The sequence below is a fragment of the Uranotaenia lowii genome, chromosome 1, assembly GCF_029784155.1.
Source record: "Uranotaenia lowii strain MFRU-FL chromosome 1, ASM2978415v1, whole genome shotgun sequence".
Taxonomy (NCBI): domain Eukaryota; kingdom Metazoa; phylum Arthropoda; class Insecta; order Diptera; family Culicidae; genus Uranotaenia; species Uranotaenia lowii.
In genome coordinates, this window is record NC_073691.1 from 2,905,540 (window position 1) to 2,919,810 (window position 14,271).

The 14,271-nt window shown below is 38.5% G+C and overlaps 2 protein-coding genes across 2 annotated transcripts in view; one reads left to right on the forward strand and one right to left on the reverse strand.

Moving 5' to 3' along the window:
• LOC129741572 (uncharacterized) overlaps positions 1–4,591 on the reverse strand; it is a 6,731-nt gene extending 2,140 nt beyond the window's left edge. Inside the window, exons 1-4 of the mRNA XM_055733312.1 lie at positions 3,893–4,591; positions 3,686–3,808; positions 2,828–3,576; positions 745–758 (exon numbers count right to left, since the gene is read on the reverse strand). Of these exons, the coding sequence (XP_055589287.1) occupies positions 745–758; positions 2,828–3,576; positions 3,686–3,808; positions 3,893–4,102 (1,096 nt within the window). The 5' untranslated portion in view covers positions 4,103–4,591. The remainder of the gene's footprint in view (positions 1–744; positions 759–2,827; positions 3,577–3,685; positions 3,809–3,892) is intronic.
• Positions 4,592–10,190: 5,599 nt separating this feature from the next.
• On the forward strand, positions 10,191–13,112 carry LOC129738881 (abl interactor 2). The gene is given in 7 exon segments (XM_055730199.1): positions 10,191–10,348; positions 10,412–10,604; positions 11,109–11,752; positions 11,800–11,843; positions 11,845–12,016; positions 12,170–12,597; positions 12,662–13,112. Coding segments are annotated over 5 exon segments (1,386 nt in total). The 5' UTR covers positions 10,191–10,348; positions 10,412–10,488; the 3' UTR covers positions 12,580–12,597; positions 12,662–13,112.
• The last annotated feature ends 1,159 nt before the right edge of the window (positions 13,113–14,271 follow it).

A 14,271-nucleotide genomic window follows, 5' to 3' on the forward strand; every position in this document is an offset into this window, starting at 1 on the left:
GTTTCGAAGAAAACATGTGAACATTTTGACAGTTCTCTTCACGTCTGTTTTGAGTTTCAGTTTTCGGTTGAGAGCGGTGAGAGCTTTTTGCTTGTGTATGTGTGAACAAAGAATGAGAGCCAGTGAAAATGAGAGAAGTTTTCCATTTTGCGCTTCACTTTTAGGATGTTCCACAAGAGAAAAAAAAAATAATCCCTTAAACTTATATTAATTATTATTTCAAATTGTTGATGAAAAAGGGTTAACATGAAAATAGTTGAAATTGAACCAAAATATGTAGTAGATTTCCACTAAAAATTTATGCTCGACTTTAGGTTAAATGTTGCACAACAAAACTGATGAAAAACATTCTGTCTGAATTCGAAGAAAAAATTCATAGTCAATCTTCCAAGACGCGAATGACACAAACATGTTGTAACGACTGTATCTAAATTTATAATTTACGAACGCCGGCATCGATAAAAAAAATCACTTCGATGGAAAAAATTTAATTGAAACCAAAACAAAGGAATAAAATAAAAAAATGTGAATAAATTTGTATTAAAAAAATCAATTTCCTCTTTGCAAAAAGAGAATATTCAAGACATTTATATCGGTATGTTGTTTATTTTAAGATTTTCGATCTTCTAAAAGTGAATTATTTGCGAAGATAATACATAACTCAAGATAACCGTTTACGTTATTTGAAGTAACTACAAGGGCGCTTTAAAACTTAGTCAAAAAACAAAATCAAGTTGTACAAACTCCTAAAAACATCACTGTTTCGAGAAAAAAAACGAGTTCAAATTAGTTAGCTCCATACGTTTCAAGTAAAAATATTATTTTGTTTCCTTTATTTCGGATGTTTTCTTCGGATAAATTTGTGCAAAAAAAATAGTCCGTTTGGAGTATTTGCTGTTTTCAAAATTCAAAACCTAAACGTCTTCATACATGAAGGAGGACAGAAACACCAAAAATTGCAAAAGGACAAAAATCTACCAAAATTTGAACTACAACATCCAAGTATAGCAGCCCTTAAAACAAGTTTTGATTTCAAAAGAAGTTTTGGAATCCTTTAAAATTAAAACGATCGGTTTCATTTGAGTACTCAAACAGTCACGATGTTTTTCGATTGTTGTGCATCGCCAGACGTACTGGGTTAGAATATGTAATCTTTACGAGCACGACAAGCTCGTTTGTCTGCTTTGTTCGATTGTGATAGCACACTTGGTTTGCATTTACTCGCATAGTCCACATGTGAACCGAATGATTATTCAAGCAACAGGTCTTGTTTGTTTTGGTTTTTTTAATTCACTTTATTTCCCAATAATACGTACAAACATTGCCATCTTTCTGCTTAAGAAGTCGGTTGTTGGGGCATTTACAATGCGCATTCTAAATATACATTAAAGCTCTTCTAATTGATATCAGTGAAATAGTATTTACTTTTCGTTTGACGTCAACACAAACAACCCTACTAAGTACATATCTTGCTGTTCTACATAATCGTAAAATGCGTTTTGTTTACAATTCGATGATACAATTGTGGTAGTCACTATTATGATTTTGTTAGTGTTTTTTTAGATTTTTTTCCTCTCATTTGAACGACAAAGTTTAAGTTTGTTTGATTGATTTCTTCTTGTTTTTTTTTTCTGTTTCATATTAATTTTATTTCATGATTTATTAAGGTGACACGCTAGCATGTCACCGCATATACTGTTTTTTTTTATAATGCTTTTACACACATTTACATACATTCAATGCAGAAAATGTTACCCGTGGCCAGAAAAAAAATTCAATCTAAAAGTGTTTCGCTAAATAGCAATCACATAACAACAACAACACGCTTCTGTTTTGCTTTGTAACTATTTGTTATCGAATGTTTCAAACTATTCCAAAGGTTTTTCAGTATCTGTATGATATCGATGGATTTCAGTTGTCATATCGCTGAAATGTTGTGTTAATTTTATTGGCTGGCTTTTTGTTCAAATCTTCGTTTCTGTTTTTGTGGGTGTTGTTCCTTTGCAAACTATCTATAACTATTTCTAGTGTGATGAAATGCTTCGAATCGGGTTAGGGGATAAAACCTTTAAAAATATCCCTGGAACTGAATCGAACGAACTATGCAAGCGCTCTAAGAGCAAAACAGACCAGGGGGAGTGTTTTAAAATTTAACGACCAGCGTCGAGATTTTCTTTTCGAGACTTTGTAAATTGGAAATGACATCCATATGTGTGGACTAGAATTTATTGCAACTCGATAGATTCTAATTGATTGACAAAATTTGAAAATAAATAAAATATGTAGTTGTATAAATTTGGTTTTGAATGAGTAAGAAATACTAAAACGTTTATCGAAATAGGAAAAAGTTCGTTAGGATATAGGGGAAGAAAAACATTTTGAACAATGAGTAGAAAACAGAACATGAGCGTGAAATTGTCTACAATAGTTTGCTTCTCTAAATAGATCATCGTTTAGAATCTACCGTTTCCGTTTACATTTAGAATGTGCATAGCGTTCTGTTTTCAAACATTTAACACATTGCTTTTGTCAATACTCGTAGAGTAGCTCCCGTAGGGATTAGTACGTTTTTAGTATATATATGTTATATAGTTGCATCTACTGTGTGTAACAACACTTTGAACATATAGGTATATATCCATAATATTTATAGAATGGTATTTATAGTTATTGACAACAATCAACAGCCTCTATTCCAATTACTTCGTTACGTGTAATGACGCTATTTAGGTGAAAGTTATATGTCAAGGTAAGTGTCTGTGTGTTTCAGGATTGTATAGGGTAGTTGTTGCTGCTGCAATAATGCTCCTCTAAGGATGCATCTTACAACTTGAGGAAATCTTTGAACTTTTCGATGTTCCGATAGGCAATCAGGCCGCCCATGTTGCGAATGACCGTCCGATTATGATATGAAATTTTCTTCAACGATTTATTGATAAGCGTATCCTGAAGATCGAACAGCTCCCCGTCCAGAGATCGTAGAATCGCCTGAGGGGCACAAGTGTCCCACTTATAGGTGTTGCCCTTGCTGAGGAGAAATAGCTCAGCTTCACCCGTGGCAACTTTTAGAATTTTGTGACCGGCTCCAGACGAGTATACGATATCATATTTCAATTGGTTTTTCAAGAACTCGACATATTTCGATTGTTCTGACGGCGAAAGTAGAGCGATGCGATCTTCCGTTTCGACCGGAGCAATATTATTGAACTTCAGATCGCCCACAGTCAGACCCCAAAATATCTTGCCTTCGTACTCGCCAGCATCGACTTCGTTGGCGAAAGGCTGATTTACGACACCGATAATCGGCGTCCCACGTGGTATTTCGTAAACGCCAATCAGCACAGTGACGCATTTCAGCCCTGACGCCATAATGTTAGGATATTTGGTGGGTTTTTCTTGCGCCTTGATGTACTCCGCAGTGCCATCGATGGGATCGATCCAGATTCCCAAATCGACCAGTTCATTGTCCAGCGCAATCGACTCATCCGGAATTTGCCATTTGTCCAGATCAATTTCAATATCCTTGTACACTTCCTCAACCAATCGTTCGGCAGCAACTCTATCGCCGTTCAATATCTAAAATCACCAACACACACGTTTACATGCTTTTTACGTAACAGGTTTGTTATGCCATCATGCCTAGAAGTATGCAATACGATATGCAAAAAAAAATCACGAAACCTACCTTCTGAATACTTTCGATAGTTTCATCCTTATCCTCGCCTACAGCCACAACAATCGATTCTCCGCTGGCGTTTGTAAAGCTAGGATTTTCCTCACCCCTAATGCTGTCCCGCAGCTCCGGAAACTAAACGAATCGAAATACGAACAGGAAGAGTAAAAAAAGTCGCAATCAATTCTCCATTCCTGAAGGGCAGAAACGCTTAATTACCTTTTGTCCAATATTATGCCTCACAGCTTCCTGAATTAGGCAATCTGCCAGGGTCTTAAAATCATGTTCGAAACGAGTGTTGGCCTCCTCGCGGGGCTTTTCCTGAATTAGCAAACCGAACAAATGTTCATCCTTGCGACAGAGCCTCGCAATGTTCGCTGCTCTTTCCGAGGCCTTTACCAGTTCCTTCAGCAGTTCAATGGCTGACATTTTCCTTCCGCACTATTATGAGGATGTAAAATATTTATACTTGCACTTTTCTTTTTCGTCTACCGATGCGAAAAATTTGCCAATTCTCACTCGGGAAAGCACAGACTTTTTTCTTTCGTTGAAAATACGGGAAAAACAGAGAAGAAAGTTTTTCTGCGATCCTGCGGGGGGTTTTTCGGATGCTTACTCCTAAAGGTATGCAAATAAATGGTTTCACACTGTTCAGGCGCTGAAGTGATTGTGCCCCAAGCGTTTCTTGTTGCAATCAATTAGCTGCTCGTGTACGCACTCAGCCGCGAGGACGACACCAACCAAACTCAAGGGAGGGTACGGAAAACTGATTTCGGTACGACGATGATAATCGGACACTTTTCGTGTTTCGTACAAAAATTCTCTCCCTTTAATTTTCTCACACCCTCACCAACACCAATAGCGACATCCGATGGAGGCCCATCTGGTCGAACGGCTGATTTTCCAAAGGTTTACTCGGAAAAGTGGCCTTGAATAAGGATAGCTGAGGGTTACGTATACATCGGCGTGTGTTCTCGCATTCCGTTACATTTTGCCATCGGAGTACAAACGCGGATTAGACGAAACCAATTGAGTGGTGCTCACTTGAAAACCAAAGGTTTCAAGATATTTTATTTTTAATAAAATTTAATTTTAAGTTATTTTAAGAATTTGAAAGGGTTTAAATCTACCGTAAATAAAAACATTGGTTATAAGAATATCACTCCTTCAATGTCTTGTCTATCACCAGTATTTCTGTGCAATATTCATGCCTTTATGAAATATTCGATCGATAATATGAAGAACCACAACTGAATAACTGTGGATGATAGCAAATATTATAAGCAAATTAACTTGAAGTTTGTTTTCAACATTTGGCTAACATCGTTCTAGACATCTGGTTAAACTAACTTCGTGAGGCATAAATTTTCGTCGATAATCAAAATAATCAAACGCTCTGAATCAGAGATTCGTCTGATTACAATTCACCACCACCAACCAACTCTATGGACTACACAACTTCACTGCTCGAAGAAAAACCCCACGATTCACGTATACCTTATACCTCAAGTGGGTGTGAATGTTTTCTTAAGGATTGCCATTTGCCTCCATTTGAATATCACCTCACCGTATAACACCACCCTCGCTCACGCTCTCACTAACAGTCACTGTCACTAACCAGGGCGTTTATATTAGGGTGGAACAACTTTGACACAAAGTAGGCGCGGTGGAGAAGGGGCACGGAAGCCGAAATTTTGACAGGCTATTACTTTGTTTACGTTTCGTTTCGAAGAATTTTTCTTGCTGAATACACCATTTGGACTATGAGACGCAGTTGTAAAAAAGATGCAACAAAATGTCTGAAATATTGTTTTATTTTAATCATGGACTATGTTGTGTGACGATTTTATGAACGTGACGAAGGTATCACTCCGGCACTCAGGTTCATACTTAGGAACTGTTTCTCGACCGAGAGTGGCCACGGCCACATGCGAGAAACTATATATGGCAGCGATTTGAAACAGCAAGTAGAGGTTCAAGGTGAACAAAACCATCGGCCAGCAGACGGGCTATGCTAAAAAAAATGAATTTTCTAAATTAACAAAAAATAAAACCATTTACTAACCACCAATTGGCTGTAACCGAGGTCCCTACAGAGTCCATTAACGCACATGTCGCTGTTTTTATCCCTGCACAGGTGTCAGCCGACTCCAAAACTCATCTACATCGTTCATTCCAATGAAACTTTCGGTACTGAAAGCTATCCGGGATGGTTACCGAGATTATCGTGCTGAAACGTGTTGGATTTAAAATTGTTCCTTAAAAAAATTTTTTTTTTATTTTCTTGATATTAAACCACTTTCATATAAACTTCTTACCTATTTTCGTCGCCGGCAGTTTCTGGAGTATCCTTCTCCTTTTTCGAAGGCGGATCGGAAAACCACTCATCGTCTTTTTCCCCAGGGTACACGAAACATTCGATATCCTGTTTCATCTCTGGCAGAATCGGGGCGGCCATTGCGTACACCAAAGTTGCTGGAATGTGAAATTAAATCTTAATATTTTATGATGTTTTAATTGATTTAGATTAACCTACCACTATTCTTGGCTTCGCTCGGGCTTTTATCTCGCCTGACTCAGCAAAGTGTATGAACTCATAATCAAAGATCGACTAGAACATTTCATCGAAAACAACAACTTGTTCCCTTCAGCTATCAACGGTTTTAGGAAAGGACGAGGAACAATGGATGCGTTGTTTCCCCTGATTAATGAAGCTTCTTTAGCTTTGAAAAGAAGAGAGCATGTGGTGATATGTAGCCTCGATATCAAAGCCGCCTACGACAACGTGGAAATTAATGTTCTGGTCCGCGAATTACGCTCATTAACAGTCCCTGAATGCCTAGTAAGAAGTATCTTCCATCTTTTTGAAGAAAGGAATTTGTGCATTTCAAATGGATTAGATTCAATATCTAGGACAACGTGGAAAGGCCTTCCTCAGGGATCTCCACTAAGTCCGTTATGCTTTAATGTTGTGATCAGTGGATTGATCAACAGTGTCCCTCCTGATGTGATAACCGTAAATTACGCCGATGACACAACAATTGCTGTAAGAGGAACCTCGCTGGAGCATAGTTGCGAATCTCTCCAAAGGGCAGTGGATATAGTTGTGGAAAATATTTTCGACCTTGGGTTAGAACTTTCGCCCACGAAATGTAAGTGCCTTCTGATCTCGACACAACAATGCGATAATCCCCCAGAAATAAATATCGGCGGTTGCACTTTGGAATACGTCAGATCCCTGAGGTTACTCGGCATGTACCTCACACGAAATCTGTCGTGGTCGTGTCATATTAGAGAGGTACAAAAACGTACGGCTCCGTATCTTAACTTTCTACGAAGCATATCGGGCCAGTCATGGGGAGCACATCCAGCAGCAATGTTAGCTATTTTCAAGTCATGTGTGAGATCAATATTGGAATACGGTTCCATATTTATGACGGAGTTAACACAAAAAGAAGCCATCGTTTTGGATAGACTACAATGGGCAGGAATTCGAATCTGTTTGGGCTCCACAAAAACCACCCACACAGGTTCACTCGAAGTGATGGCTGGTATTATTCCGCTGCAACAAAGAAGAGAACTTGCTGTCATGCGTTTTGTAAATAAAAGAGCGTCACTTTCTTCTTGGCATGGTCAATACTCCAGACCGATCTTGGAAGGTGGCTTAGTGGCTACGGGAATACACCGCGCCATAAGAATGCTTAACGAATTTATTCCACTTGAACAGCCTCTAAATAATCTCCCATGCTACATGGTCAACCGTGAAGTTGTAAGAACAATAATATCCATTGATCTCACTGTTAAACGGTTATGTTCAGAACACCAGAACTCATCGGCAGCTGATTTGGTTTCAAACTATCTCTTGGAAGTGTATGCCAACGCGAAAATCTTGGCAACTGACGGGTCGAAAGATATACACGGCACAGGTTATGCTGTGGTAAATAGTTTTGGAGCGCCTGCAGAAGGGATCAAACTCGACAGTAAAGCATCAGTTTATATGGCAGAGCTTCTAGCAATCAGGCATGCTGCGAAAATGATCGTAAGCCTTCCTGTTGCTCAGTATATTATTCTAACCGATAGTTTGAGTTGTCTCACGAGCCTTCAAAAAATCAACATCAATCAAAAATATCCCGTTGCTTGGTACGATATAAAAGCTTCCATTCTTGAAGGACAAAGAATGGGGCACGAGATCCATCTGATATGGGTTCCGTCTCACAGAGGTATTCCAATGAACGAGTTGGCAGATCAAGAGGCGAAAAGTGCGTGCATCAATGGTGGTACAGCAGATTATATTTTAACATCATTCGACATCCAGTTTCCGATTCGGCGTACAACAGTGCACAAATGGCAAGCAAAGTGGAATGCAGGAACTAAAGGACGTTTCTGTCACAGCATCATCTCTAACGTTTCGCTCCAACCATGGTTTAGTAGCTTGGATCTCAACCGCAGACAAATTGTAATCCTTTCCAAATTAATATCAAATCATTCACGGCTCCCTGCTCATCTGACTAGAAATGGTATCCTATTGGACGCGACGTGCAGTTGTGGCGAATCCATCGCAGATCCTGATCACATTATCTTCGCATGCAGCAGATTTGAAAATCTTCGTAGACCTATTTGGCGAATTTTAATGAAAAAAGGAATTCCACCCGATATTCATTTGATACTAAAAAAGAAAGACATTGAATTATATAAAACGATAGCTAATTTTGTAATTGAATGTAAAATAGACATGTAAGTAGAAGAGTAATTAACACTTGGCCGGTTATGTTATAGAGGTAAAGCCAATAAAAAAATTAAAAAAAAAAAAAAAAAAAAATTTTTTTTTATTTTCTTGATATTAAACCACTTTCATATAAACTTCTTACCTATTTTCGTCGCCGGCAGTTTCTGGAGTATCCTTCTCCTTTTTCGAAGGCGGATCGGAAAACCACTCATCGTCTTTTTCCCCAGGGTACACGAAACATTCGATATCCTGTTTCATCTCTGGCAGAATCGGGGCGGCCATTGCGTACACCAAAGTTGCTGGAATGTGAAATTAAATCTTAATATTTTATGATGTTTTAATTGATTTAGATTAACCTACCACTATTCTTGGCTTCGCTCGGGCTTTTATCTCGCCTGACTCAGCTTTTTCTAGCGCTGTTTCTGCTCGGTAGGGACACCGAGCCGAGATAATCACTCAGTTTTTGAAAAACAACTTATCAAAATAACGAAAAATTGCTACCTTCGAATCGCAGAAGAAAACACTACCTGCACTTGATGCACTTTGGTCCATTTGATGTTTTGTAAACAATGTAACAGCATGGCCGATTGGGCTATTTGTCAGTTTACACCACCCCTAGTTATAAAAGCCCTGGTCACTAACATGTCGAGAAAATGTCTCATTTTCTCGCATTTTCCCCATTTTCCAATCAAGAAGAGCGTGAGTTCATTTGTTTACCGTAACCTTTTGTAACCTACAGCTGCTGAAGTTTGTAATTTATGGCAAGACGTGTTGCCAACAATCGTTCCTAAAAACTTTTTCAGCTGATGCTTCAATATTCTATAATTTTGGTTATGAATGATATGGGTCCAGAAAAAAGCTTTAATTTCAGTGCTGAGCGCGAGAAAATTGTGCATGTTCAAAGTACGAGATTTTTCGTATACTTCAAATGTTGTCATTAGTTGAGTCTAAATAACAGGAAAACGGCATTTATAGTGCCTGAATTTAAAAAAAATGTTATTGAGAAGAATATGGCGTCCCGACTTCCCATCTGATGTCAGATTTTTCTATCGCCTTTAGTTATGTTGATAAGACAAAACTTCCAAAATTAATCTTTTTCCTTTAAAATCATTGTAAAAAAAATAATTAAAATGAGTGTTGAGTAAAATATTAGAATCAACTCACAGGGTGACAGCAATTTTGAAAACTATATTTCGAAAACCTTTTCGAGGAGAATTTGGCCGATTCAAATATTTCCTAGGTGTTCAAGTTTAAAATTTTTACGTTTTCGTCTTTAAAGATTTTTTTTTAAATTTGTAAGTTTTGACATTTTTAACATGATGAACATAAAATTAAATTTTTCCTAATTTTCTACAATTTTTATTTTTTGAACCATTTTTGACATTTATGTCGTTTTGTCATGATGTCATTTTTGTCATCTGGTATTTCAGAAATAAAACTGTACGATCTTCAAAAAATTCCGTTAAAGATTCTTTGTGTTTCATTTTAGTTTAAATTTTCTTGAAAATTCCCATATTTGACTGTACGAAATTATGTCTAAAAATATACTAAGTGTTTCTTCAACATGTATTGTTCAAAATATTTCCTTCTTTCTTTCCCGATCATTTGATTGTTTGGTATTGTTCCTCTTTAATGCTAAACATGCATTCAATAATAACTCAATTATGTAAAATAAAGCTAAAAGCCAAATCAATATTTTTTTAATGTTCAGCAACATTGTATGCTCTTTCGATTTTATAGCACTCAGTCTGGACGGTGTAACGGACCGAAACCGGTTTGTTAGACACGGTGTAATTGACCTGTCAAAATGTAAATTCCCAAAATCAATTTTCGTAAATTTCGGGATTCCACAATTTGTGACCGATTTGTTTCGATTTTGCTAGGGAAAATATCGCAGCATTCATTTGAATTTTAGTGCTATTTGGCAAAGGAAACTCTTACAAATTCAAGTAGGTTGAATTAATCGCATTCCATCGCTGAATCAGTAGTGAAAAGCGTATTTCACATTCCAGCTGGCAAAGAGAAAGTAGAATTCATCATATCGTCGAGTTGGTCGAGTGCGGTGTAATCACAGTCAGTGGAGGCCAAGATGGACGATTTGATTACCCTGATCCGGACGGAGATCCCCGAGGGGCGACAGAACCTCCAGGAAAGCTACACCAACTTGGAGCGGGTGGCCGAATATTGCGAAGATACGTACTATCGGTGAGTTAAATGATTTTTTCTTTTAATTTTTGTTACAAAGGGAACGATGCACTGTTTTGATGAGATATTTCCGGACTAGAGCGAATGATTCAATTTTATCTAGGGTGGGGCTGAAGGTGGAATCATTTTTAGGAATCGAATTTTGGACGTACTTTTTGGAATTTTGAGGTCTGGTAATTCCTTTGGACTAATTTATCAAAAAAAGTGGGAATGCTTATTTCAAAATTAAAATCATAAAACCTGACTATGTACTTACTCTTTTCAAATAAATCTGTATTCCGTTATGAAATTGAACACGTTTACACCAACTAACTTTTCATGAACTTCCAAGGGTCAGTCAACTGCAAACCGCGAAAAGCAAGCGTGGGCTTTCTACCCCAAAAATGTGGTTCCCACGCTAGAAAGCATAAATCAAAATTGATATGAATTTTCCCACCCACCCAATTACGATTGTTGACGTGATTTTTTATTATTATTTCGTTTTGCTTGTCTGTTTTCCATCAGCTCTGACAACAAGAAGGCATCGCTGGAAGAAACTAAAAATTACACCACTCAGTCGTTGGCCAGCGTTGCATATCAAATCAACACGCTGGCGTACAACTTTCTGCAGCTGATGGACTTGCAAGCCACCCAAATGGCCGAAATGGAATCGCAGATGAACCACATCTGCCAAACGGTAATGATTCACAAAGAAAAGGTGGCTCGCCGGGAGATTGGAGTCCTCACGGCCAACAAGGTTAGCACTCGGCAGTACAAGATTGTGGCACCGTTGAATCCGGAGAAGCCAATCAAATACGTACGGAAACCCATCGACTATGGATTGCTCGATGAAATTGGCCACGGAATTGCGTTGACAAACAACAACCAGAAAAAGCACCGAGTCTCGAGCCAAGGTTCGATCCAATCGCTTTCGACGAATATTTCCGTTGGACCACCACCGACCACAAAGCCTCCAACACCGCCTCAGATGGGACGTACGGTTGTTGTGGCGGGTCATACCGGAACGTTGGGTAAAAACGCTGGCAACACCGGAACTCTTGGTAAAGCATCCCGTGAATATCGGACACCTCCAGTTGTTATCCCACCACAGGTTCCATCACACTACGCGCCTAACTATCCGGTAGGTCATCCTAAAAGAACTTCCACCGGTGGGGGCGGAATGATGATCGATCCTCAACAACTTCAACAACAGCAGCAACAAATGCAAGCCCAACAGCAACATCAACAGCAAATGCAGCAACAGCAACATCCTCGAGGACCCGGTTACAGTGCCCTTCCAATGCCGATGCCTCCGAGCCAGGTTGTGATGCATCATCCACCGGCACCACAAGTTGGAATGGTTCATCCGATGCAACCGTCTACTGGAGGACTGCAACATCCTAGTTCATTCGACGAACGCAACAGCATGCCACGTGAGTTATTTTCAAATTTCAACTATCTTTTACGTTCATTACACTTGCCACAGTTCAGTTTCACTTAAATGAAAATATGTATAAAGAAACCCCACAACATATTCGTAGGTTTGCTAACGCTTCCAAAAGTGAACAATTCTTTCCTCCTCGCAGCGCCGCCTTCACCGCTAACGGTGACCCACGAGATGCCCGACCACGGTCACATTGGAATGCACACGCTAAGCCGTAACATGCCGCGTCCGGGATCACAATCGCCACCACTGCCACCTCCTCCACCGCCAGAGGAAGCCGACCATGCCGATTTCGGGCGACCACGCAACACTCAAAGCCTAGTGGCTCCGATCGTACCAGATGACCAAAACCTGCCCGGCTGGGTACCGAAGAACTACATCGAGAAGGTGGTGGCTATCTACGACTACTACGCCGACAAGGACGACGAGCTGAGCTTCCAGGAAAGTTCGGTCATCTACGTGCTGAAGAAGAACGACGACGGTTGGTGGGAGGGCGTCATGGACGGCGTCACCGGTCTCTTCCCCGGCAATTACGTTGAACCATGTGTCTAGACGGCAGCTAATCAATCGGTAAGAAATAATCTTAAAGTCATCGTTTCAACAGCACAATACAAATCTCAATCTTCTTTTTCAGATCATTTCCTCCAAAAATATAATCCAAAAGCAACGGAATCAAATATAGAGATAACGATAGCTGGCCAAACGAAATAAGAAAAACAAATACAACAACATATTACCCGAATCATGCTAAAGTAGTCTTTAATCAAAAATCAAACGGATTATTAAAGTCATTTGATATCGCACGATTAAAACGTAATCGATTCTTATTCCCCCATTTATCTAAGTCGGATTAATTTCCTTTTGGATTTAAATTCATCGCTCGAATGCTGGCATTTCTAGTATGCATGTATCTATAAAATGTGTAGTATTTTCGCTTATTGGATACCTTTATCTAAATATAATTTTATAACATTATGTGAATGCTTCATCACCACTACAATTTGTGGTTCCATCATATGTTGCGTTGGACGAAAACTACTGTTGAAATGCGGTTCAATAAATACATAATTTCAAACACCAATAAAGTTTTGTCGTGCTTACTTTATGTTGAGAAATCCCGATAATGTATAGTAAAACTTATAAACGGCAGGAACTTAAAAAATAACAAATACAAGTTGAAAGCTAACCTTATTATGTCAACATGGTGGACTATATTGGAACCATATTCTACTTCAGCTGAACAAGTTCAACTAGAAATAAACTTCAAACAGTCCCTTTTCTTCCTGTGAATCAATAGAAAGAAAAAAAAACGAAAAACCAAAACCTAAACACAACGAACAGCTTGCCATATGTTGTCTCATTTTTTCAAACCTATATGATATGATACTTCCCCAAGCTGTGAACTTTTTCATCTGCTGAAAAATTCAATTTAAAGATTATCTAACTATGGCGATATAAGTTCGCTCAGAAAGTGGGAACAATCATATGGAAATTTTTGGCACAGAGCGATTTTTTTCTCTTCTCACTGCATCGACCTGGCCAGTTGAGAAAATCTTATGCATTATGCATATTTTTCGTGCATCATCATTCGGGCATTACTTGATAACTCCAATGCTGGAATTAGGTTCACCAGATAAAAAAAATGTCAAGATGGCATTTATCGCTGTACCACATCTGATGGTTCACTGCATTCATATCCTCGGCTGAAGTTGGGCTGCTACTCTGCAGTTACCGGAAAGTTTGGAATGTAATAGAGGGATCTTTTAGAAGCGGAAGACGTTGTTTTTTTTCAGTGGAAGATGAAGATTTTGATTGACTGCTAACATTCGCCTTCAGGCTTGATCCCGGAATGCCTAATCATTATCTTTTAAAAACTGTTGATTTCCTTTGAAACAATCTTATCAACCTTTCTCAACTGTTGATTGATTTTTAAACCAATAGATATATAATTTGATATGTCCATCTCATTATTAATTATTATTAGATTAAATTTTCTCGAAGCATGTAAAGCATGTAAACGCCTAAATATATGCTAAACAAAATATCAAAAGTGCATTCAAATGGAGAGCTTTCTTCATAGCAACTAAACTTGCATACAAGTTTTAATCCAATATAAACAATCATGGCTGACTAGGAAAAGAATATCGCGTCCATGTCTTAAATTTTCTCTTATTTACTTAAAATATAGAAATATTCAACATGTAAAAAACTAAACATTATAATAGGTGCTCACTTACCTTAAAA